Source organism: Eptatretus burgeri, chromosome 11, assembly GCF_056783735.1.
Source record: "Eptatretus burgeri isolate ZD-2024b chromosome 11, Ebu_testis_v1, whole genome shotgun sequence".
NCBI classification, from domain to species: domain Eukaryota; kingdom Metazoa; phylum Chordata; class Myxini; order Myxiniformes; family Myxinidae; genus Eptatretus; species Eptatretus burgeri.
In genome coordinates, this window is record NC_140971.1 from 96,243,610 (window position 1) to 96,271,101 (window position 27,492).

At 44.3% G+C, this 27,492-nt stretch overlaps 1 protein-coding gene across 5 annotated transcripts in view; it reads right to left on the reverse strand.

Moving 5' to 3' along the window:
* The window catches only part of MARCHF6 (membrane associated ring-CH-type finger 6), a 138,223-nt gene that overhangs the window by 93,235 nt on the left and 17,496 nt on the right, over positions 1–27,492 (reverse strand). For all 5 annotated transcript variants that reach the window (XM_085847511.1, XM_085847510.1, XM_085847512.1 and 2 more), the window contains exons 3-8: positions 23,996–24,069; positions 15,758–15,901; positions 15,051–15,123; positions 14,679–14,853; positions 1,972–2,365; positions 1,662–1,720 (exon numbers count right to left, since the gene is read on the reverse strand). In XM_085847511.1, the coding sequence (XP_085703637.1) occupies positions 1,662–1,720; positions 1,972–2,365; positions 14,679–14,853; positions 15,051–15,123; positions 15,758–15,901; positions 23,996–24,069 (919 nt within the window). The remainder of the gene's footprint in view (positions 1–1,661; positions 1,721–1,971; positions 2,366–14,678; positions 14,854–15,050; positions 15,124–15,757; positions 15,902–23,995; positions 24,070–27,492) is intronic.

Sequence of the window (27,492 nt, forward strand, 5' to 3'; positions counted from 1 at the left end):
CCAATTAAAAAATTGAAACTTGGCAAATAGCAAGTACTCCTCTCATGGGGAATGAGTGATTTTTTTTTTTAATGACGTCATCGGTGCCCTCGTTATGATGTCATAATTGCATATGTAGAACGCTACATCCAAGCAGTCTGAAAATTTTTGAGGGTCATCTTGGGATAAAATGATCCACAGAAAAGAAAAAAAAAATTGATGGTTTGGTCACTTTATTCGGCAGCCATATTGTTTCGCATTAAAATAAAAATAAAAAAAACCTTCAAAAAGCATCTCTGAAGTGGCTGAACAGATTGAGGCAAAACTTTACAAGTATGACTGCCTGTGCATGAGGAACAAAAGGTTCACATATGATGTCATTGGTCACATGGTTTGGCAGCCATATTGGATTGACCCGAAAACCTATTAAAAATCTTCTTCTTCAGAATGGCTGGACAAATCGAGGGGAAACTTCACATAAGTGTTCCCCAAGCCATAGGTGTACAAGTTTGTTAAGGAATAATTGATTGGTCACATGGTTTCGCGAAAAATATTAAATAATGTTTTCTCTGGAATCGCTTAATCAATCGACATGAAACTTCACATTTATGATCTAGTAGTGATGGGGAATTCATGTTTTAAATTTCAACTTCATCGGACACATGGTCTGGCGGCCGGAATTATTAAATTTTTTGATATGGGTTCATTTTTTTCTTGTTTTTTTCAATAAGGCTCACTTGGTCGTGCCGGGATGGGTTTGGTCGTAGAGGAGTAGCAGCTGAAATGTGAATCCTATCCAGGTTCCTCCTGATGACTTCATCTTTGCTTTTTGCTCGTTTGGGTTCTTCTGATTACTCCAATGCAGGACTGCACCTATTTGGTCTTCCATTTGATTTGAATTTAATGTATTTTAATCCCATTCTGAATTAAATTGAATAATGAATAATAAAAAAAACGTCATTGGCCAGGGTCAGGTGTCCGATTAAAGCAGGGTTGCATCAAAGCGGGACGTCTTGGTACCCAGTCATCACTGCCAGCAGTTATAAAGTGGCAGTTCTTGTTATGTCTCTTATTAATGACGTAACACACCAGTACACAAACACCACATAAAAGCAGTCCTGGTGAGGGTCTGCAATCTCTGATTGCTATTTTTCTTGTTGGTCTTTATTTTGATGTTGGATGCTTTGGTTTTAACCTCCACTTAAAATGAGTGACATGAAACATTTTGAAAATTTCAAATTATTCTCACTCACATTTCAGTCAAGCAAATTATCTAGTTATTTAAATTTCTTAATACAAGGCAATGTCAAACAAGATACTACAAGGGGAGCTATATGATACACATTTATAGTGATTTGGGGTCTTCCCCAACCCCGAACTGCATCCCCTAAACATTCTACCCAGACAGAAACCATCCTTGGGGTAACCTTAGGCAACATGCAAAATATAGGCTGGATTTGGTTGTCGATTTTTTTCGTTTTTGAAATATATATATATATATATATATATATATATATATATATATATATATATATATATATATATATATATATATATATATATACATATATATATATATATATACATATATATATATATATACATATATATATATATACATATATACAAATAAATATATAAACAAATATACAAATTCACTTTTATCAAGTGGATTTCCTTACCCTTTCCCAAGTGAGCTCTTCAGCTGCTCTGTCCCATTCCAAAGCATTCCAGTTAGCACCTGTTGGAGGGACAAAAAACACAAGTTAATACATTCAAACTCACATATCTAACGAAGGTCAACAAGTTGTAATTCAAAAAAAAAGTTATTTAAAAAAGCAAAGAAAGACTAAAAAGTGACTTTCATGCTCTTTGTTATGTCCATGTTTTTGCAAAGTATCACCGGATGGTCTTGGTTTTAGGAAACTCATGGTGATCCTCCAACAGAAAACACAACAGAGGAGAATGAGAAGAAATTTTAAAATGTCATACCTTGAGCTTCATTGTTTCCATCTTCTGCAGCATCAGCAGCACCATCCTCAGCATCGACTTCATCTTCGCCATCTTCCTCTTCACTCTCTATTAATTGTTCCTCTTCATCATCATCGTCATCATCATCATCATCATCGTCGTCGTCGTCTTCTTCCTCCTCCTCCTCCTCCTCCTCCTCTTCTTCATCAACGTTTTCTTCAAGTTGCTCATTATCCACTGGTTGCTGCGCAATAGCTCCATTTAAATACTCCACCATGTTGACATCAAAGTCCTCCACAATTTCCACCTCTCCTCGATTTGCCCCAGCCTCGAGCAGAAGCCCATTAACAGGCGCTTCCTCAGCAGCCACATCAACATTGTTGGGTCCTGCTGCCACATTGGCATCTCCAACAACCTAGAAAGAGAACCATCGTTTTCCTATGAAGGCCCATGATTATCAGCAAAAAAACAGGAGAGAGGTAAGTGAAAAAGAGCATGACGAAAGCAGTTTTTGTGGGAAATGGAAGTTACACTGCATTTAACCTTTTTCTATTCCAGATTCAAAAATTATCCACTTTAGAAAATACAATTTTGCTTAACCACAAAAAAACAACATGTATTCCAGAGGCAAAAACTGCTCTGATTATATACAGGGTTGTGCATAGGTCTTGTTGCATCAGTGTATCTTTTTCTATCCTTTGGAATCGATTCCATTCATGCATGTAATAACATACAAGCAGAGGGATATTTTAGAGATATATATTAAAGAAAGACCCACCCACATCTCTCACCTGTGAATGGAGGGCATAGCCAATCAGCTCTCACCTAATCAACTAAACCCAAGTGGCCAGGATCAACACCTCACATGCTCTTATAGCTGAAGAAGCTGCACAAAGCAACCAAGAAGGCCGACGCAAGGTAAGCGCTTGGCTGTTTCAAACCCTTCACAGAGTTTCTCCAGCTACAAAGACGTTCACACATAGTACACACAAGACAATCCCAATGCTATACATTCCCGTCAGCAACTGGACCGGTTTCATCGCTTATTGGCGAATCAGCGACAGCAATGCATACTAATGAGGCTCCCAAGCATGTACCACATGCAAAGGTCAAAAGCAGTCAATATATAGATAATTAAGAAAGACCCACCCACATCTCTCACCTGTGAATGGACGGAATAGCCAATCAGCTCTCACCTAATCAACTAAACCCAGGTGGCTAGGATGATATAAATAATTGACCCCCCCACACTCCTCCGGCCGAAGAAGCTGCGTAAAGCAACCCAAGAAGACCAACACAAGGTAAGCGCTTTGCTGTTTCAAACTCTTCCCAGAGTTCCTCCACAGCTATAAAGACATCAGGAACGGTACACACATGAGAATCCCAATGCTCCACAACCCCTCAGCTGCCAGACCGGTTTCATCGCTTATTGGCGAATCATCAGCGACATTGCAGACAGCAATGCACACAAATGAGGCTCGCAAGCATGTACCATGTGCAAATGTCAAAAGCAGTCAATATATAAATAACAAAAATCCACCCACATCTCTCACCGGCATTTAGTTGATTAGGTGAGAGCCGATTGACTATTCTCTCCATTCACACGTGAGAGATGTGGGTGGGTCTCTCTCTATTATTACTTGGTTCACCGCAGCCTGTTTCCACAAGCGAATGTGGATCAGAGTTGATTGGAGGGTCAGCAATAGGGATAGTAACACCCCTGACATCCAACTCGACTGCAGGTGGATCAGCCTGGTACAGCCATTCAAAGTAACCAACCCAGCGGGCCTTCACTTCAGACTCCTCTGTCAAGAGCCCACCACCCGCCGCTCTAACTGCAGTACACCGAGGGACAGGCTTGGAAAAATGCAATGCGTGAATTCCCCTGTAAGCAGGACAAGAATCACCTGACCACAAGTGATGCTCTACCCCTCACAGATTCCTCACAAATGGGCATCCTTGTCCACCCTCAGCACACGTACAGTTTTACGCCTCAACTCCCTGAACAGCTCAGCTCTGCCATTAAGCCTGGCCCCACAACTCTGGTCAATGGTATCCGTCACTTGAGACACAAAATTCTTCTTCACCCTACAGTGAGTTCCAATACATCCACTGGCAACATTTAAGGATGGTAGTCTTGAAGGCACTCAACAACTCTTCAGGATTCACCAAAGCACTCAGACCCCCCAAAATCCCCACTCAGACCGACTCCTCAGCTACCCCCTCATCCTTGAGCTTGCCAACATCAAGCCTAGGTTGGGATGGTACCATTCCCCCAGATTTAAGCTGAAACTTCAGTTGCTACCACACGCATGTGGTCGGTATTGAGGAACTGAACACTCCGGTAGAACCTGCAGTTCTGGATCATTCTCGAGCGACATTCAACGACCACATGGTCAATCTCCTTTGCCACACCACCAGCGTTGGAATACCAAGTCCAGTGTTGAGCCTGTGGGCGATGAAACCATGAACCAGCCACCCTAAGTCCATGACTTCTTGAAAAGTCAAGGAACTTTGTGCTATTTTGGTTCACCATTCCAGACCCGTTGGAGACAAACACATGTCTCATAACCATCCCTATCAGTTCCAGTCGATGCATTGAAATCCCCCAAGACTAGAAGTGTATCTCACCTGGGGGCACTGACCAACCACAGACTCGAGCATGGCATAGAATGTGTCCTTCACATTGAGATCACTGGCCTCAGTCGAAGCAAACACACAGACCAGGGAAATGACACCCAAAGAGTGACGAATCCTTTGTCTCACAATGTGCTCATAGACCAGTGTTATAATTATCATTGGAGTCAGCTTATTGGACACAGCTACAGCAACTCCTTGGGCATGGTAACCATCAGAGCGACCAGACCAATCGTAAGTGTAACCACCCACCATGATCTCGCCACTATCTGCCCTACGAACCTCAGAGTGCTGCAATAAAAAGGTTCAAACGCTTAAGCTCAGATGATAACAGAGAAAGCTGATCATCCTCTCTTTGGGAAATGACATTCCAGGCACCCACCTGAAGGGACCACATCTGGTTAAATCAATGAGATCGCTGAACGGTGGACCACACCTCAGCACCAACTTGACACTCTACCGCAACCTGACCCGAGAAGGTTACCCCGTGGTTTTCCTCCTATCATCAAAAAATGGGGGTCCCAAAGGCTTTGCCCCAATCCCATCATCCAGTGAGCTGCCTTGTGGAGGGCAGCTGCACAGGAGGTACTCCGACAGTGCGTTTTCAAATCTCTTTGCATTTTGGTGTTTTGTGGAGGTTTTATGGTGGCCGTAGTGCAAATCCTGCCACCAACCTCCTAAAAAAGTCACCCAACCGCAGAACGACGTCTGCAGCCACAGTTGGGCACTCTATACGAATGGCCGTTGGCTCACAAGGAGCTCCTCGGCCCTTCAAACCATCAGAATCACAGAACCATCAGAAAGCATCCGTAAATAAAAATATAAATAAATGAAAAAAGAAAGAAAATAAATAAATGCAGGTGAGCGACCTGAGACAATGGGGAAACACGTAGTTTCGTATGCTTACACAATGTGTAAGCACACCCCGCGAGTATGTATATGTGTATATGCACGCACGAGTTGTATTGTCTGTCCATCCATCAACAGAATTGGCCCCACCGGCAGTAACCCGATCGTATTGCAGACCGTTGGAATCCTCTTGGCAAATGGAGATGCAAGAAAACATTTTCAAACATACAGGGTAGGGGGTTCAGGGTGGAGGGAAGACTCCAATTATCTCTATGTAAATGTGTATAGTGTAGTGCCACCCGGTGGTAGGCAGCATTACAAATCATCTTATCGATATAATCGCCAAGCTCACAATTCTAGCACCCAACCACTCAAAATGTTGTCGATTTAGAGGTACTGCAGTCGTCATCATTGTGTAGTATTATTGCCTGTTTTTTTATTTTAAATGTTAAAAATATTGCATTAAATCGGTACATTATTATTATAGTATTGCCTGCTAAATTATATACTGGCATGCACCACCACCCTCTGAGCAGGAGTACCATTCACAGTTTGTTTGTTTTTTTTGTATACCTTGTCGAGGCTCGTATGAGAGCTAACACACAACGCACATTAAGGGGGGGCATGAGACAGGAGGGGAGGGAGTGGGAAGGACAAATCAGTGGGGAACAGAGACATTTGGAGATCTGTGGAAGGGAGAGGGATGGGACGGGGAACATGGGGAATAGAAGATGGACATTACAGGGACTTTCAGGAAGGAAAGCAGGGAATTTGAAGGAGGTGGGCTTGGGTGGATTATCGGGGGTAGAAAAGATCGAGGATTTGGATGGGGGATGATAAGAGGTGGTGGTGAACAGCTGTTTTGAAGGCCTGGAGGGAAGAATGGGAATGAATAGAGTGAGGGAGTTTATTCCAAAGGTGGGAAAAAAAGAGGAATGAAAGAGTGAAGGTGAGCAGTGATTTGTGATTTTGGTAGTTTTACCAGAAGGGGGTTGTTGGCGGACCTTGAGCGCCGTGCGGAAATGTGGTGGGGACAAATCGCTGAGAGAGCAGGGGGGGGCGAGGCTGGAGAGGAGATGGTAGAAGACAGAAAGACCACCGACCAACCTGCGGTGATCGAGTGAGAGGCCCAAAGACTCAGCCTCATTGCGGGAGATGCCAATGATCCGAAATGCCTTGGTTTCTACAGCCTGAAGCCGAGAAAAAGTGGGAGGCAGGAGCACCAGCCCAGAGGGGAGAGCAGTACTCCATCAGGCTGCGGATAAAAGCTTTGTAAGTGGTCAGGAGCTCAGGTGGGCCGAGGAAGGACCTTGCATGACGGAGGATTCCCAGTCGGCGACTGGCTTTGGAGGCGAGGTTTGAAATGTGGCTTTCCCAGGAAAGGTCATGGCAGATCGTGAGACCCAGAAGCTTGAAAGAAAGGGCTTCTTCCGGTTTACTGGAGCTCATGCTGGATTATGTGCACCGGAGTAAGGCTAAAGTGCGTGCTTGTCCGCTGGCCTTGGGTGGCCACTTAAGGCGTGTATTATGAACCAGAAGTCGAACCGGGTTCAGAACCTCTCCGTCGATCCAATAACTGTTAAATGTCAACTTTGGAGTTTTGGTGACATCCATGTTTGCTCCATTATAGTAAGAATATTCACAAAACAAACCAAGCTCAAAAACACAAGTTCTGTCAAGAAAATATTATTTGCGAGCATGAAATATGAAGACATATGACCAAAAGATTAGACAGTATTCCACCTCATGGGATTCACCATGGAGTTGTCATGCTCTGAGTGAGCAACATGCCCTCATTATCAACCTGGGGGGAAGGGAGGAGTGGTCATGCTGTGCCGCTGACACCGAATGCACAGAAATGCATCCGTGGATGGTTTGTTTCAACTCTCTAGCCTTGGAAGCGACGGGACATTGGACCGTTAAAAGCCCCGTCTCAGCAGTCGATGGGTGGAATTTGCGCAGTTGTTGCTCAAATCAGACATCAATTTGCATGACAAAATAACATTATGCACTAATATTTTCATCACTCATCATAGTCGCGAGGCACTTTTGAAACAATGGGCAGTTCGAGGGTTAAATGGTTAAAGACCATGGTTTCATCTCTTCGGCGTGCGAGTTCAATTTTCACTGCTGTGCAGTGCAGGTTCCTCATTCGTTATACAAACCTGCCACTATTGAAAACCAAGATCATTTGAAGTTATCCTTGCAATTAAAGTAAACATTACCGACAGCAATAACAACAAAACACAAATAACTGAAATTTAGAGCGAAGTCGATGGCTTATCATCGCAAATCTCCACGGTGACCAAATTAAATTTTTTAAAATCTTTGCATATTCCATGTGTCCCCCAATGTTGATGGCATATATAAAGTTTAATTTTAAAATGTTTAAAATGTTGCCGTAATTACATTCTTTTGCATTTGACCTGTCCACCCCACCCCAGGGGATGGGGCCAAAAATGAAACTTCTCTTGTACATTCTTGCTATGTGGTGATAACTGTTTGGTGAATTTCTGCACAAGCATTAAGAAGACAGCGTGGACGGACAGACAGAGACAGCCAGCCAGACGGAGCACTCCCCCCTCTAACACTATGACAACAAAAAAAAAAATGCGATTCCAGAGCATTCTTGCAGCCTTGACGATAACTGCATTAATTACTAAAAATGTGGTCGAGAGTTTGTAGTTCTGCCCTGTGACCACACGGTCCTTGGGTCATGAAACCACACGACCGTGGCTGCGCAGTCTGCTTTTGAGCCAAAACATGGTGGTGGTGACCAAACTTGATGTTTTTTGGCATATTTATTGACAATTATATTGAAAGTTTACATTCTCAGGTGGAGCCAACATGGTCGTGTTCGTTGCAAAAGAAGGCGTGATTTATGAAAAGGAGATCATCTTTGGGGTTGGGGTCTTCAAAAAGAATCCAGCACAAGAGCGTCAGCTCATCTAAATTATATAGCAATGCTGTGAAAACACCACAGTCACTTCCTCCCTCTGTCACGTTTTGAAGTTGCAGCAATTTTCACACAGTGGTGAAGGTCACAGCTGCCATAAACACATTCACAAAACTTGGAATCCCAATCGTATAGTTTGTGCTCAAGGTGATGAAAACCTGTGGCTTTCTCAACAGTTTGCTCCATATGCACAAGCACAACCAATCAAGTATACTGACAAGCTTCAGACAATCATGTTGAATGTATTTGCCTTCACAAAGTATTCACACCCCTCGACTTTTGATACATTTGGCTATGTTGCAAATTTAAAAAAAAAAAAATAATAAATAAATAAATAAACTCACCGATCGACACAAAATTAATGACAAAGGGAAAACATGTTTCTCGAAATTTTTACAAATTTGTGACAAATGAAAAGCTGAAATGTCTTGCATAAATAAGTATTCAACCCCCTTTGCTATGACACTCCAAGTTAGGCCCAGGTACATCCAATTTATTTTGATCATCCTTGAGATGTCTCTACAACTTGATTGGAGCCCACCTGTGGCTATTTCAATTGATTGGACATGATTTTTGAAAAAAAAACACACCTTTCTACATAAGGTCCCACAGTTGACAGTGCATGTCAGAGAAGAAACTCCACCATGATGTCAAAGAAACTGTCTATTGAACTCCGAGATAGAATTGTGAGGAGGAGGCATAGATGTTGGGAAGGGTATAAAACTATTTCTAGAGTGTTGAAAGTTCCCAAGAAAAATTTAGGAAATGGAAAGAATATGGAACAACTCAGACTCTTCCAAGAGCTGGCCGTCCAACCAAACTTAGTAACTGGGCAAGAAGGACAAACGTACCCATGAAGACTCGAAGCTGTAATCACTGCCAAAGGCGCTGCTTTGACAAAGTTCTGACTCGGGGTGGGGGGGGGGGTTGAATACTTTGACGCAAAACATTTCAGCTCTTCATATTTAATCAATTTGAAAAAATTCTAAAAATAGGTTTTCACTGACATTTTGGGGTATTTTATGCAGATCGGTGACAAAAAAAATATTTTAATTTAATCCATTTTAAATTCAGGCTGGAACACAACAAAATGTGACAAAAGTTGAGTGGTGTGAATACTCTCTGAAGGCACTAGATAAAAACAATTCTGCCGTTTTGCCTTTACGTGTCAATGACTCACGTTTAATTCAGAATGTGTTTCACGGAGCACTATTTTTCTCAGCTGAGAGCGAGCGATTTTGTGAAACGTGTAACCCTTGTTCAAGCAACTCTATCAGCGCAGCCAGTTGAGCACATCAGCAATTAATGATCTGCATGGTTAACAATAGCTTATACGATGTAATGTCGTATGAAACAATCCACAGAAGTTATCTCAATCTGAAAAGTGAAACAATGGGACCATGAGAAGTTGGTCTGTTCTCGTCAGCAGGAAAAGCACTCCGTAAATAATGAATTGAAAGGAGTTCAATGCAATCAGAGCATTGACAAAAATGATGCAGGTGGGTCACACAATCAACATTCAACCATCAGCCCTTGCCCATGCAGCCCTCTTCAGGACACACACGCTCATCATCAAATCGTACAACAGTGCAGCTCTCCAGGTCCAAGTTATCTGCCCATCAGCATATCATTACCATTTCCTTCTTACGTTTGAGGAACCACCTCCCAGCCCCATTATGGTCTTATCTATCCTTCCTGCAGGCCTGCAAGATCAATCATCTAATGACACAACCTTTTCTCTTCCGCATTGTCCCACCAGGTCCGCAATCTTTTTCCTCCTGCTTTCTGCTTGCAAGCATTCTGCTTACCTGTTATTTGTTCAGTTTTGATGATTCCTTTGATAATTTGTGACACACATCCTCTGTTTCATGAAACTCTTGCAATGGCTCTCCACAAACATTTACCACAAAGGGAACAGGTAACACCTGAGCCTTTTAAGCATCCGACAGAAAAGGAGAGACAAACACTAGTGAGATGCCACATTGGAATGACCAATACAGACTCCATATTGCGAATCCTTCTTTTTAACTCCTTTCTCTGAACAATACTTTAAATCATATGGAAGAACCTGTACTGAAGCTGCCTGCAGGACAAGAACATGAGGAAAAAAAAAGAAGAAAATCAGACTCCATTTCCATGCATTATTGTTATGAGTAGCCAATCAACCAACCTCTCTTATCAAGCTACTTTTGTGAGACAAAAAAAAAAACTCCCACTTTATTCCAGTCACATGGAATGAAGGGTCTTCCATCTCATCCATACCATCAGATTGATACTGGTTTGCACCAATTCCAACTTACGGAAGGATTCAAGTGGTGGTATAATCAAACTGCCATGTTGTAATCAACGTTTCTGTTAAAATGAAACCACAAAGGGGCTTTATTTTCACACTATTCGTACGCCAAACGTGATTAGCAATTTGTCGCACATTGGCTTGAACAGAGAAAATGCAGATCGGTGAATGCAAAAGGACCAAAAAAAAAAAAAAAAGGTTGGGTATCCGGTAACATGCTGCTCAATTAATGGGGTAAGTCGGTAGGGATTTATTAATTTTTTTGGATGTGTTTAAATGGAAGCTGATACAGTATTTCAGATTCTATATCATTACAACCAATATGTGTAGGTTGATGTTTGAAAAGATATAGAATCATGTACTTTAACATGTCCATCATGAGATACGAAATTTGGGGTAAAACAGTACTGTGTACACAAGTCAGAGGATTAAATGACACAAACTTAGTATCTCTGTAAGGTTTCCTTTAAACAGCAAAACTGATCTCAGCAGTGATAAAGACAGCATATCATCAACATGGATCAACAGGACATATGAAGGAAAAGAAGAATGCTGATCTCCCATTCATCATCCCTGAAAATATTGTATATTCACATATTAGACCCTTTCCAGTTGACAAAAATCCTAAATTATGCCCTTTGGGGGCATCCATGAGGTAAACACTCTTCAAAATTATTTTTTAAATTACAAAAAATAAAAAAAATAAAAAAATAAAAAAATAAAAATAAAAACTTTATCCCATCCCCACCCCAACTAATGTACTTTCAATTTAATCTGCATAATACAGCAACATAGCAATTGTTATACACCCCCCCCCCAGATACCCACCTCTCTTTCCCCCTCCCCTCTCTCTCCTCCCTTTCCCCTCAACTCTTTTCTTCCCCCACTCCACCCCTCCTCTCCTCCTACCCACTCCTCACCAGTATTCCTATCAGAAAAGCGACAGGTGGTATTTGCTGGTTTAAAATAAAATGTGTATACCGTTTACAAGGTATAAAGAGGCCCCTCCCCCAACAAAGTACAGCATGGTCTATTAAAGGCACATACGAAACTGAGATAATGATAAAACCTTGCAATTTTTCTTACTTTGTAACAAAACTGGCTTAAAATAATTTTCAAGAAATTCAGTTCTGTATTTTAAAAAATTCAGAACGAATATTTACACTTTGTTTTCAATTTTAGATTTAAGTTCACAATAAGCTTCATCTTCTACTTCTTCACAACATACTGTGACATCCACGGGACTTGAACAGTCCCGCCAATGTAGAATGAGCCGAAACGATGGAGGCGGTTTATTTTTTATAACCCAAGGATGGCGGTTTTAATCGCTCTACAGCAAACGGGACGAGGAAGGTGGCACGAGTCGCTTTTCACTGAGTTAATAATGTTTATTTCTCTAACCAGAACGATAATAAGACTCGGCAAGAGGAGGGATCCGTGGGCGATTCAACGGGAGGTGGTGTGGGTTCGGACGTGGGGGAAACACAAACAATTCCAATGGATATACAAATATCAAACCCTCTAAGGCGCCAGGCGCGCGCACACACACACACACACACACACACACACACACACACACACACACACACACACACACACACACACACACACACACACACACACACACACACACACACACACACACACACACACACACACACCGTAGCTAGTGGTCAGGCTTGCCCGTGGTGTCGACGTAACAGTCACTGGATTGGTGCCGGACGAGCTGGCGTTGCGCTCGTCAGGGGCAGGAGACACGGTGGTGCCGAGGTTCCGTCAGCCCTTCCACGCAGAACCGCGCTTTCCGGCCTGTGAGCTCCAACCAGCCACCGTGGTGCTGTTCCTGGTGGTGTCGACCTCCTGGTGTAGGCCCAAGACCGCTCACAGCCGCCAGGGAGCCAGTTCTAGCACCAAGATGCGAGCAGGAGAGGGAGGCAGGCCCGCCCGCCGTTCGGTCCCGTACTCCGAGCCAGCAGAACTCCTGAACCAATTGAGGTGAGGCACGAGGCACAGCAAGGCCCCGAGACACGACGAATCCAGGAAAGAACCAGTGCAACGAGAGAGCGCGTTCAGAGACAAACAGCCTCGACCAGACCCTTTCTTTTTATCACTCTCTTTCCTCTCCCAATCAGCACGTTTTTATACTCGAGTCCTCGTCACTTCCAATCGAGCCCTTTTATTGTCCCTCTCCTGTCGCCTTCCGCCAATCGTGATCAAGGGGCAGAGCCATCTGCAGCACCGTCCTGTTACGTCACGGCAAGCCTACAGGGAATACTAAAAGGGGATACGCATAAACACTTACCCTAACCCGTCTCCCAATCTAATTACGTGACAATTATCATTTCCCCCTTAAAGAAATGAACATTTACTAGACAACTTATCACCACTGAATTGCTACTTATTACATCGAGATCCTGGCATACCTAATTAAACATCCTAATTACCCTTTGAATGCATCCCCCCCCCCCCAGACGTAACAATACATTTTCGTATTTTTTTTGGTGGGAGCCGTTTTTTGCCAGACATGAGTATGCCAAATGTAGACCTTATGGGTCTGACATCTTGTGTGTCTTGGTGACCACATCGGCACTTTAAGTGAAGAAAACAAACACCAAATGTCTGCACGGCAGCCATGACCTCTCTCAAGGTTGGGAATGTCTATCCAGTATCCATTTTCTGACTTTGAACAAGACACCATCGATGTGTCCCAGGTGGGTTGTGCAATGATTTTAAAATGTCCAAAAAAAAAAAAAAACTTTCTGACCCCTTAACTGAAATAAACAGCCACTGATTTTCTCTGTTGAGACCACAGCGGTCAACAATGGCACAGAGTAATGCCATGCACAGCAGACGTAAATTGGCCGCTCAGAAGTCAACCCTAGAAAGAAAGAAAAACTGGGGTTCAGCAGGAATTATTGGGGTAGGTCGGGCTACCGGAAGCTCAACTTTTTATTTTCATTTTTTAGGCTCGAGCATTTTCCCTTTTTGGATTTTCTATTATCTTCACAAATATTAGAGTGAGTCAAGCAAGATGGTGCAGAGGTCGTACAAGTGCGTTTGAGCTGACTAGTTTGAGTTTGATTCTCAGCACGATTATAAACTGTCGGAATGGTGCTTTAAAGGCAGGACGCTGCACCACAAAGTGTGCCGTCCCTCAGATTGGCATTAAACTGGGCGTCTCATCTGTTAGCCTTCGTGGGTGGATTCAAAAGACCCATAGTGTCGTTCGAAAAGAGTAGGCGAGTTATTGCCAGAACGCGGAACTGAAAATCCTGCAATCAACCTCAGTCAATCGTCAGGCCGAGCCAGACGGTTCGTAAAAGACTAGAGTCAAAACCTTTCCCAGCGTGACCACACAAGAAGGTGGGAATGATTGGGTTAATTAAAGGGGTAGTGAAGAGGGTGGATCAAAGGAGGATGGATAAACTGAGGGAGGAGATTGGTGTGCAGATGAGCTTGATGGGGAGATTAGTAAAAAGCCGGCTGAAGTGGGCTGGACATTTGGTGTGGATGGAGGAAGAGAGAATGGCAAAGAGAGTGGATAGGTTGAGGGAGCAAGGTAGAAGGAAAAGGAAGATTCTGTGAAGAGGGATATCAATAAGGTGGGGTGGTTGGAGAATGGAGAGTTGGCTGAGGTGAAAGTGGAAGAGTATCGTGGTCAAGGCAGGGCAAAATCTTCGTGCCATTGGACCTTACCCCTTATAAAGTGACAAGAAGGAGAAGAAGAAGATACTTAATTACCTCTTTTCCACACCAAGCACAAGGAACAGCATGAACGTGCTAAAGGAGCAATTACATGACACTAATGAACAATCTTGTATTTCCTCTTGATGTAACTAACACTAGCGAACCAAAACAAAACCTTTCCATCCCACAAGAACTATAAAACTGCAGAGTAATGTCCACTGCCCTCCAAACAAACTATTCTGTAATCATATTCCAGAAGATCAGAAATACTTAAGCGTTTGACAATAGGAGGACATGATGACCAACCTGGTTGTTGTGGACATGCGCAGGACCTATGCCACGAAGGGCTTGGTTTTGCTCAAGCCACGGTGGGGCCATGCCGTGCAAGATCTGTTCACGCAGCCACACGAGGCTGATGAAGGCACAGAGTGTGCAAGTGACCACGAAACAGCCTTGCAAGCAATCGGTGAGGAGATTCTCACTAGGGTGAAACAGGCATATCTGGTATGCAAACACAAACTGCTGAAATACCAAATGATTGCAAAAACCCTGACCAGAGAGAACCTTCATCACAGACCATCCCAACAAATGTTTTTTTCGTAGCTCAGAATACCACATGAAAGAATGGTCAAACAACTACAGCAAGTTCAAATCACGTGGACACATCAACATACTTACGTTGACAGAAGATCAAGAGGCAGCGTGAGAAGGGAGCTTGCAGAACCGGTGAACAAGCACTTGTAGATACGACCTTGAATTCACAATGGGTGTCAGTGATTGAGCAAATGGTACTTAAACAGGTGGTTAAGTGTTTTTTTTAACAAGGAACCAGTCATTCCCACCATAGTTATCAGATTTCCATGACAACACATATTTCTGACCACCTGGTTTATTAATGTAGGTAGATATTTGATGTACGACTATTGCATTTGCTTTCATCCAAACATGCAGCTGGAAATTATCAACATAAAACACACAATGTGTGTGTGTGTGTGTATATATATATACATATACATACACACATACATATACAGGGCGCTGCAAAAGTAGGTATACAGTAAGAACTGTACTTTTATTCATTACTGTATACCTACTTTTGCAGCCCTCTGTATGTATATATATATATATATATATATATATATATATATATATATATATATATATATATATATATATATATATATATATATATATATATATATATATATATATATATATATATATATATATATATATATATATATATATATATATATATATATATATATATATATATATATATATATAGTAAATTATCATTTTTATTTTTACACAGTTTAAGGGGTTTTTTTATAAAAAAAATTCAACATTACAAGATGCATACTGGCAACACATCAGTAACATACATGCTGTGAGAGGGACGATGCCCAGCCAGGCAAAGGCCACAAGTGTGTAGTGCATCCAGAAGCGAATGCCTGTGCACACACTGCGGAACAGGCCTGCCAAAATGTCACGCAATGGCAGCCGAGATGGCATATCTGGAGAGTAAACTGCATGAAGAAGAATCAGAAAACAACAAAAGTACAAGTAAATCTTCTAAAAGCTACAAATGTGACATTTCAAAAGGGCAAAATTCATCCAGCATATATTAATCTACACCACTTAATCTATACCATAAAATGAGCCGTCCGTCCATCCGTCCGTCCGTCCAGGTTCCACCCATTGGTTGGACAGTTGGCCTGATGCCACCCACAATTTCTATACTACGGTCACCATTTTGGTGCTTACTGCGATGTGAAGTCAAAGATATCATCGAAGCTGTCAAATTCGCAATCAGCATGCCCTTCCTACAAGTTTCCCTTCAGTGGAAAACAAGCAAAGCAACAGCTAAAAGGAATATGAGCTGATAGGTGCCACTAGCCTTGTGAAAATAACCCCCAGCGATCAAGGCAACATTCTATTGTTTATACAGCACCCAAATAACAATGTAGCATTCTCTCAAGCAGCAATTTTTCAGTGGAGGTTACGCAGGTTCTTGCTATTACTTCCGACTATTTTCTCTTAAAATTGTGAGTTGGACAGACGACCGTTATGGGTTTTTGTGAAGTTGTTGACAGCATGATGGGGGTGTGGGGAGCATTACATTGTCCACCATTTCGATGTGGAAATGCCCATTTGCTTTTATGAGCAAGAGGAGGGTGAGTAGAAGGTGGGTGGAGTAAAGATGGGACAGATTTGGAATGGGGAAGTTCTGGCTTTTGGGTGGGTGGTTGAAGGCTTAAAGTTGGGAGCAGATTGATGCCTTACAGTTGGGATGGGAAGGGTGAGGACTTAAGGTTTGAGGGAGGAGGAATGAGAGCAAAGATGGAACAGAGTTGGGAGGGAGGTTGAGGCTTTGGGATGGAGGGACTTTCGGTGGGGAAGGGGTTGGTGAATTGTGAGACTTACATGTGTGTTTACTCACAGTAAAAATGTAATTGGCCACAGGTGTGTGTGTGTGTGTGTGTAAGTGTGCAAGTGTGTAAGCAAGTTGCTGTTATTGACTGCTATGCTATCTCCACATGTGGGTGGATTTCAGGAGATGGAACTGAGATCGACCTGGTCTCAAAGTATCCACCTCCGTAAATGTGTGTGTGTGTCACTGAAGGGAAGGGACACAATCACCCTATGGGTAATGTGCTAGTATTCTAGAAACTTCATGCAATGGCAGCCTAAATGGCACATTCAGAGAGTAAACTATGAGAACGAAGAAACATAAACATAACAAAAGTACAAGTAAAATTTCTAAAACTTACAAATGTGACATTCGAAAAGGGAATTCCAACACAATAATAATAATACTAATAATACACATAATATTATAGACACAGTAAAACTACCTCCACTCAAGATTTTTTTTATGTGGCCACTGCTACGTGGAAAACGCCAAGCATGGCCATGACCAAACTAATCGCAACACCCATCAATGGTCACCTGCTTTAAAAGATCCTGTTGGACTAGACTATTTTTTCAACCTCCAGGAGGGGGGATAGGTGAAGAAAAAAAAATTACGGCACATTTCAAGCAAGAAATGGGACATGCATGGACATCTGGAGAGAGGTTCAAGATCAAGTCCTAAGGTCAATTATGAAAAGGGATCAAGTTAAGGTTTTCATTCACCCCCACCCAAAACCAGATTTGGTTTGTTATTTTCAAACATTCGGACGATATCTAAGGAACATAGTTAACCCAGATCTGTTCACATAACTGCTGTAATGGGGTAATATGACTAACTAAGAAGTTAGATGCAACTACATTGAATTGGTATTTGTGTGGTGAAAATATTTTCATGATTTGGGATTCGTATCGAATAATTTTTCATCCATTCAATCAATGTTCATTCATCAAAAAACCCTGAAATGGGTACATCGATTTTGTTGGCATAAGAACAGGTGCAACATTGATTTTGTGTTTAACGCTCACTTGCCTGTTTTGTAGATAATTTTCACAAACGTGATTGGTACTCGCACCCCTGGCCGGGTTCTTGTCCTGACGACTGCTGGTAAGCCAATGAGAAACCAGTCGGTGTAATCTTTGCCAAGAAATTGCCTTGAAATTTGGGGTTGACATTGAACTTTGGAAGAAGAAATTGCTGTGTTGTGTTGTTTATTGCCACTTATTATTGTGTTGCTTATTGCCACTTCACAATGACATTGACTGTGCATTCATGTGGTCAATGTACAATTATATTATCAAAAGGTTTTGTTTATCAAATTATCTATTCTATTCAAACATTTTCAAAGTTTATGACCGAACAACATACCAAAATATTTATGACCTACGATCAGTCAAATTTTGGCTGACAGGATATCCGAGAGGTACGCACACTCGCTCGAAGCTGTCATGCCTGGGTTTGAATCCCGACCCAGTTATAAACTGTCATCCCGGTGTTCCACAGTTCGGGTGATTCTTCAATGTGTGCCGTCCCTCGCATGGACATTAAACAGGAGTCACATCTGCCAGGATTTGTTGCTGGACGTTAAAGATTATTCGCGAAGGATTGTTCTTTTGGTTATGTGTCATTCACAAAGAGTAGGCGAGCTATCACCGGCACCTTGAACAAATTCAAATTCCTGCCATAACAAGCACAGGGCAGAGCATCTGCAATACAGCCACACCTTCAGCCAATGATGCTACCCTGCAGTCTTGTGCTCCATACGAACGAAGAATAAGTCAATTTTTACCTCCGCCACCAACGGTGAAGGAGGTTATGTTTTCACCCCTCTCTGTTTGTTTGTTTGTCTGTTTGTCTGTGTGCAGGACATGTAAAAAAAGTTGTGGATGAATCCAGATGAAATTTGGTGGGCAGGTTGGGTGTGTGACCACGACAAATTGATTCGATTTTGGTGAAGATCCAAATCCGGATCTGGATATGATAATTATTTAATATTTAAAGTGATTCTTCACCATTGAGCGATAGGGCCAAAAACGATGTATAGCACGACATCTCAAAAAGTTATTGGCCCGAAATGCTCTCGTGGATCAGGCATTATGTGACGGAGGTATGCGCTCAACCGGGTGCCCCTCTAGTTTAATTTTTCAACGACTGGCTTAAGCTTTACAAATGCTCAGTAAGTGTGGGATCACATCAAGGAGACCAAGTTACAAGTGTTTTGGTCAGCAAAAAGGAGGCCAGGTTAAGTTTGATGAAGCTTATTATTATTATGTGGAACTGTCTTCTCATTCTTTTCCGGTTCCGGTTTTAGAGCAGCGAGAGGTCTCCTTTGGGGCTCCCTGCTGACATTCTCAAAGCTAAGTTTCCGGTTGTTATTTGTCCCGTTTTAACTGTTTAATTTTCTCACCTACATGTTACTGTGTGTTGCTAGTTCAGTTTTGTTTCAAAAATCGTGCTATTTTGTGAGTATTTTTGTCGACGTTCTTACCTGTGCTTGAGGCCTACCGGTTCCACTCGGTGTTCGATCGTTTTTTTTTTTTTTTTTTTTTTTTCTCCCCATTACCTTCAATTTCTATCCTCCCCATTACCTTCAATTTTGATCCTCCCCGCTTTCCAAACATCCCCCATTCTCCCAACTAATCTTTCTTATCTCGAAAAAAAAAAAAAATTACCCTACAACAACAACAACACGCTCACCTTCTCCCGATTCTGCTTCTTCTTCTTCCTCTTAACTTCCTCCTCGTCTTCTTCCTTGATTTTTTTTTTTTTTTTACACTTCCATGACCTAATCTGTTGAACTCTCTCATACATTATTTTTAACTACAAAAACGATCTTATAATGCTTCATCTTCCTCTCTCACACATGTGGTACTCTTTACTGTTTCACAATGCACTACTCTTCTGCTATTTTAACAGACTGCTCTCATTTCGACCTCTCCTTCATTCCTTGCCTAAAAAATCCAACTATTACAGCGCTTCTTCTCTCCATGCTCTGAATTCGCCTTCATTGCATCCATCAAGAATTGTGTTAAATCGCATCTCTGACCTAAAACTTTTAAAAACCACAGTTTGCCATGGATGCTCGCTTTCCATCAACCATTCTCTTTCTGCAACTTCAGTGCCAACTCACCCCCTCACCCCTCACTCTCACTCTCAAAGCAACCATCCCACTCTTCTCCCTCCAAGCCTCCCTCTCACCTCTCTCAAAAATTTCCCCCTCACCTTTCTCCCACCTTTCATCCCCCTCACTCTTCCTTCTCAAAGTTGCCCCCCCTCACATCCACCAACCTGCCTCCCTCCACTGCCCTCTCACCTCCATCTCTTCACTCCACCTACTCAAATTCTCAACTGCCTTCTTCCTTGTCTCTTCTCCCCCTCTCCCCCAGCACCACAGAGCCTTTTCTCCTCCTCATTCGGCCCCCTCCCCTCGCTGTTCTGCAATACCCCACACTCCTTCAGCAACCCTCCTTACCTGCCCCCTCGTCCCTTGTCCTACCCTCCCCTCCCCCTCCACCTCCTGCACCCAAAGCCTCCTCCCCTTCCTCTTCATTAAAAGTGTGGACCTCAAATATCCGGGGCCTTCGCTCAAACCTTTCAGATCTTTCCATACAGGTTGCCACTGACAAACCAGACATTATCTGCCTAACAGAAACTTTCCTCTCCCAAGACGTGTCTGACTCCCAAGTATCTCTCCCTGGCTACTCCCTCTTACGGTATGACAGACCTGAGCCTCGTCCTGGTGGAGGTGTTGCTCTCTTCATCAAAGACTCTATTCCTCACTCGCCATGCACTGCTCTCACTCCCCCACACCCCCAGGAATACCTCTGGCTTCGGCTTCCCTCCACTCCCACCTCATGTTTATATGTGTACTGTACCGTCCACCGAACAGTGATGACTCCATCTACACCTCACTATCCGAAAACATGGACCATCTACCATCTTCTATCTTCTCATCCAAACTCTCTCTTCCTCTTATGTGGTGACTTCAATTGTCATCACGCCAGTTGGCTAGGTGTGGGTACCTCTCTCACCTGCCATGGCACCTCAGCAAAAGCTTTCTGCGACTCAATCGGTCAACTTCCCGACCCGGATCTCAACCAATGGTACTCCATCTCTTCTGGATCTGATTTTGACAAATTTCCCTGACAATATCTGCTGCTCTTCCTTCGCTCCAATTGGTTCTTCTGACCACGTCCTTGTCAAAGTGGACATCTCTCTGGCTGTTATCAGAGAACCACCTCACCGCCGTCGAGTCTGGCATTTCACTCAAGCCGACTGGCAGGGTCTCCGAGCAGCCATCAAACTTACAGACTGGTCTCCTATCACTACTTTCTCAAACATCAACTCATCCTGGGAATTCTTTCAAAGAAACTTGCTCTCCCTCATGCACAGATTTATCCCCTCTCGTGTTCAGTTGTCTTACCCTTCCTCCCGCCCTTGGTTTACTGAAGCTTGTGGCGAGGCAGTTGTCCTGAAACAACTTGCCTTTGCCTCATGGAAAGCAAACCCAACTGAGGGCAATCTCAGTTCTTTCCACAAAGCTCGGAACAAGTGTGTATCTACCCTCAGGAGAGCCAGAAAACAACATCTTTCTCATCTCAAGTCTGAACTCTCAAACCTCTCTCCCTCCTCAAAATCCTGGTGGCGTTTAATCAAATCTGTTTCTGGGGTATGTTCCCCCTCCATCCCCTCGCTTACCTCAAATGGCCACACTGCTGATTCCACACGTGATAAAGCTGAATGTCTAAACTCGGTGTTTGCAGCTAAATCTTGTGTCCTAAACCCATCACTATCTCTACCCACTTTACCCAGTCGCACCCAACTGTCCCTGGACTCTGTATCCTTTTCTCCTGACAAGGTGGAGAGCTTGCTTTCAAACCTCGAGTCAGATTCTGCAACCGGTCCAGACGGCATCAGCCCACGTGTCCTCAAAGCCTGCTCTTCTGCTCTTGCTCACCCTCTCTCTGTTCTATTCACCCTCTCATTTGCCCAAGGTCATCTGCCATCTGCTTGGAAATCTGCCAAGATCACTGCCCTGCATAAAAAGGTGCAAAAACAGATCCCTGCAACTACAGACCAATGAGCCTTCTCCCAATCTTCAGCAAGGTTATGGAATCCATCATCGCTTCAGATATGAAATCCTTCCTCTTCTCCAATGGCTTGATTTCCAATCATCAATTTGGTTTCAGACCAGGTCACTCTACCCTGGATATGCTGCTTCTGCTCTCCCATCAATGGATGGAGGTCCTCAATGCCAGACAGGAAATCCGAGCCGTATCCCTGGACATATCACGTGCTTTTGACACAGTCTGGCACCCTGCCCTACTCACCAAACTCTCTTCCCATGGTATTCAAGGCCATCTCCACTCATGGCTCGCAGACTTCCTCTCCTGTCGCAGTCAACGTGTGGCCCTAAATGGAGTTCTTTCATCCCCTCTTCCTGTGCAGGCTGGAGTTCCTCAAGGTAGCGTTCTGGGCCCTGTTCTTTTTCTGGTTTTCATCAATGATCTCTCGGACTCTCTGGAAAATCCTCTATTTCTCTTTGCCGACGACTCCACCCTCTGCCATACCATCTGTCATCCCTCAGACCGGCAAGCAGCAGCTTCTTCACTCACTGCAGATCTGGATAAAATCACAAACTGGTCCAACACGTGGAACATGTCTTTCAATCCAGACAAATCTCACACTCTCACTATGTCTCTTCGAAAGGACCGTTTACAAAACCCCCCATCCACTTTCTCAACAATCCTCTGGAAGAAGTCTTTTCTTTCAAGCTTCTAGGTCTCACGATCTGCCATGACCTTTCCTGGGAAAGTCACATTTCCAACCTCGCCTCAAAAGCCAGTCGCCGACTGGGAATCCTCCGTCGTGCTAAGTCCTTCCTCGGCCCTCTTGAGCTCCTGACCACTTACAAAGCTTTTGTCCGTAGCCTGATGGAGTACTGCTCTCCCCTCTGGGCTGGTGCTCCTGCCTCCCACCTTTCTCGGCTTCACGCTGTCGAAACCAGGGCATTTAAGATCATCGGCATCTCCCGCAATGAAGCTGAGTCTTTCTGTCTTCTACCGTGTCCTCTCCAGCCTTGCCCCCCCTGCTCTCTCTGCGATTTGTCCCCACCACATTTCCACAGGGCGCTCAAGGTCCGCCAACAACCCCCTTCTGGTAAAACTACCAAAATCACGAATCACTGCTCATCTTCACTCTTTCATTCCTCTTTTTTCCCGCCTTTGGAATAAACTTCCTCACTCTATTCTTTCCCATTCTTCCCTCCAGGCATTCAAAACAGCTGTTCACCACCACCTCTTATCTTCCCCCATCCAGATCCTCGATCTTTTCTACCCCCGATAATCCACCCAAGCCCACTTCCTTCATTTCTCCTGCTTTCCTTCCTGAAAGTCCCTGAAATGTCCATCTTCTCTTCGCCATGTTCCCCATCCCATCCCTCTCCCTTCCACAGTTCACCTAATGTGTCTGTTCCCCACTGTTTTGTCCCTTCCACTCCCGCCCCTCTTGTCTCATGCCTCCTTGCTGTGAGTTGTGTGTTAGCTCTCATACGAGCCTCGACCAAGGTATACAAAAAAAAAAAAAATTTCTGTATGGTCCTGCTCTTTCCTTCAATCATTTAATGAGTCAGATAATCACCTTTTCTGCCTGGTGTTGGCTTGATGGTCAGGGTGGTGGGCTTGGGATCTTAGGATCCTGAGTTCAAATCCCACTCGCTGTTGAATTAATACCACGTGGGGGTGACTTTGCCTGTCATCCTTCCGAGGTCAGCAAAATGAGTGCCAGCTTGTGAGTATACTATGTCGGAGTGGCGACCCATCCAGGATTGTGCCGAGCCAAGGAGACTGCTGAAGCAGCACCAACGCTCTGCACAGAGTATGGTCCCAATGGATGAATGGATAATCACCTTTTGTCAAACAATGCGACAACTTTTGAACGTTTACACTCATCTTTTCTCTTTTTCGTAGCATTTTCTACATCAGTCCTTCCATCTGCTCATCCTTCTCCTCCGAGTGTCACTATCTATGGCCTATAACCCATTTCTTTATCACTCAACTCTTCAACGAGTCTACCTATCTGTGTTACAAAAGTGAGTTTTACCATTGCTCACAGGTCATCCTTTTGCTCATTCATAATGGATTGTCAAACAGCAAAGAGCATATCAAAGCATACACCAAAACAAGCCAAAGGCACTTGCTGTGTTACTTACTTGGCATGAAGGCAAAGCGATGTTTGCACAGTTCACAGTACTCCTTTTTACTGTGCTTCAACCATTGTAATAAGCTGGAGGCAAGAATGTATGACAAGAAGAAGAAACAATTAGGCAGTGATGGACCCAGGTGGGGTTCAAAGGTTCAGACAACACCAACCATGTGTAACTTCTTATACTGTGTATGTATATTGTGACGTCCACGGGACTTGAACAGTCCCACCAACGTAGAATGAGCCGAAACGATGGAGGCGGTTTATTTATTTATAACCCAAACATGGCGGTTCTAATCGCTCTACCGCAAACGGGACGAGGAAGGTGGCACGAGTCACTTTTCACTGAGTTGATGATGTTTATTTGTTTTTATTATTAACCAGAAATAACAAGACTCGGCAAGAAGAGGGATCCGGGGCGATTCGACGGGATGGTGTGGGATCGGGCGTGGGGGAAAACACAGACAATTCCAATGAATATACAGATCTCAAACCCTCTAAGGCACCAAGTACGCACGCACGCACGCGCGCACACACACACACACACACACACACACACACACACGCGCACGCACGCACGCACGCACGCACGCACGCACGCACGCACGCACGCACGCACACACACACACACAACGTAGCTATTTCTGGTGGTCAGGCTGGACCGTGGTGTGGACGCAACTGTCCCTGGATCAGCGTCGGACGAGCTGGCCTTGCTCTCGTCAGGGGGGGCAGGAGAAACCGTGGTGCTGTCGACCTCCTGGTCCTGGCCCAAGTCCGCTCACAGCCGCCAGGGAACCAGTTCTGGCGCCAAATTGCGAGCAGGAGAGGGAGGCAGGTCCGCCCGCCGTTCAACCCCGTACTCCGAGTCAGCAGAACCCCAGAGCCAACCAAGGTGAGGCACGAGGCTCAGCAAGGCTCCAAGACACGATGAAGAACACGATCGAATCAGCACAACAACAAGTACGCTTCCCGCGCAACAGCCTCCACACCAAAAAAACACGATCTTTTTGTCCCGATCTTCTTCCTCTTCCTTTTCGATCCCGAAAAGAACCTTTTTATCCTCCTGTCCTTGTCACTTCCAATCGAGCCGTTTTATTGGCCCACCGCCGTCGCCTTCCGCCAATCGTGATCACGGGGCAGAGCCATCCGCAGCCCTGTCCTGTGATGTCACGACCAGCCTCCAGGGACTACTAAAAGGGGTTTACGCAGACACACTTACCCTATCCCGTGTCCCTATCTAATTACGTGACAATTATCATTTCCCCCTTGAAGAAATGAACATTTACTAGACAACTTATCACCACTGAATTGCTACTTATTACATCGAGATCCTGGTAAACTCGAACAGCATGGCATACCTAATTAAACATCCTAATTACCCTTTGAATGCATACCCCCCCCCCTCAAACGTAACAATATCATTACGGCCCATGGCTCGGGGCTTGCCACGAGGGGAAGCACTCAAGTTACTCCTGAATATCTGGTCCTGAGGCCGCCAACCTCAGATAACTCCGCGGCCCAACGAGCTGTAGTTCTTACACAGCCATAGCCACTTGACTTAGACTAACAGCCCAGCAGGGTTACAGTTTGATGTTTCAGTGATAGCTTTCAAATGGCACGGTAACCAAACTAGAGGCCATGCCCTCGGTGCCACACTTGGTGATCTTCTGCCGAGTGGAACAGGTGCAGCACCAGCAAACAGAGCAAATCAAGTGGGGTACAACTTCCCATCTAACCATACATGTACACTGTGTTGGACAAATGACGGAAAGGACAACTGAGACAGATTGGAAATACCAACCAATTATTTAATCACACACACACACACACACACACACACACACACACACACACACACACACACACACACACACACACACACACACACACACACACACACACACACACACAATAATTTAAAAGCGAGTATTTGCAGGCAATAAAGCAAAAGGCACAAAAAGAGCAAATTTAACCAAAACACACATTCTTATACAGAATTATTTACACAAAGGACATGGCCATCATTCAATCACAGGAGGAGGAAGACAAGAAAAGAAGAACTTGAGAAGAAAAGAAAAGTAGGGTGGACTATTTTTTCCCTCACCTCACACAGCCCCAATGGGGCTGCGTCAGTCCAAGCAGAGTGGGGAAGGGGAGGGGGGGATGATGGGGAAGATGGGGGATGGGACGTGCAGCTGCGTTTCTGAGGTGTCCAGACCCAATTGGCAAGTCATCTCTGGCATGCTAGATATGCGACAGCAAGCAGCTCGCTCCATTTCTGCTGCCCAACCCCACCCCCCGTCCATCAGTTCCCCACGAACCAAACTGCATTCAGGGATTTCTAAAATTCCCTCCTTCTCACTATGGGCTCCCTCCTTCTCCTTACACACTCTGGGCACTCTCAGCTCCTCACCGGACAAGCTTTTTGTTGTGTCTGTCCGTCCACTCAATTTCTTCTCCATCTCTGGATCTGGCTTTCTCCTCATCTCGGCTCATGTGAGCCTCCTTCTCATTGGTCCACATCCAACGTGGGCGGGTCCACGATGCAACTTGTGGGAAACGCTGCAGTCTGAGGCAACCTCAACATAGCCGCTTCCCCTTCCCTCACGCACACAAGGCCATAACGAGAGCCCCCGCTCCCTCCTCATGTGCAAGCGTTCATTGTGCAGTACGCCAAAGTATCCTGCCTGCGAGATGTGCCACACCCCACCATGCACAGGAAAAGCATTGCACTTCATGCTATAAACATGTGCGAGAGAATGGACACCAGTCCCATGCAGTGAAGGTAATCCGATCGGCCCGAACAATTAATAACCACAGACAGACCAAATGTGCCCAATTAAACAATGTGTGAATGGATTGGCAACTGAGAGGGATGCAGATGGATCGAGGACGAAGGGATGGCTGCAAGGTTGAAGGTAAGACTGATGGGGTGAAGGAGGCATTGTCAAAATGAGGTTTGGTAAAGGGGATTATTGGTGGATTGAGAATGGCAGAGGGGGGAACAGACTGATGGTATGAAGGAGGGATGGTTGAAAGGAGCAGGGGGTGGGGGAAGGGAAGACATCACACCGGGAAAACGAACCAACATCAATGCATTCCCCCTGAAAAACCCTTACCCAAAGGGGCCAAGGTCATTCCACACGTAGACGAAAGAAATAACATCCTCGAGTCTCCTACGTCTCCATGTATGCTCTCCCCCTGAGGTAAGTTTCCAAAAACAGAACATTGTTTGTATGTATGTATGTATGTATATACAATATATAAGCAAGGGAAAGCACTACGACCGAATATAAGCAGTAATAATTTACAGGCACTTAAGCAGTTCTACTTCTCAGACTCAGCGCCACAACATTCATTCCAAAGCCCAAAAGAAAAGGGCCATCCCCAAAAGACGCGGATGGCAGACCGGGTCCGTAGACCTTTATGTACGTGGAGCCTGGCTGACCGAATGGGCCCCACGAGACCGACGCTGGTTACCTGCACCCTCGTGGTGCGACGGTC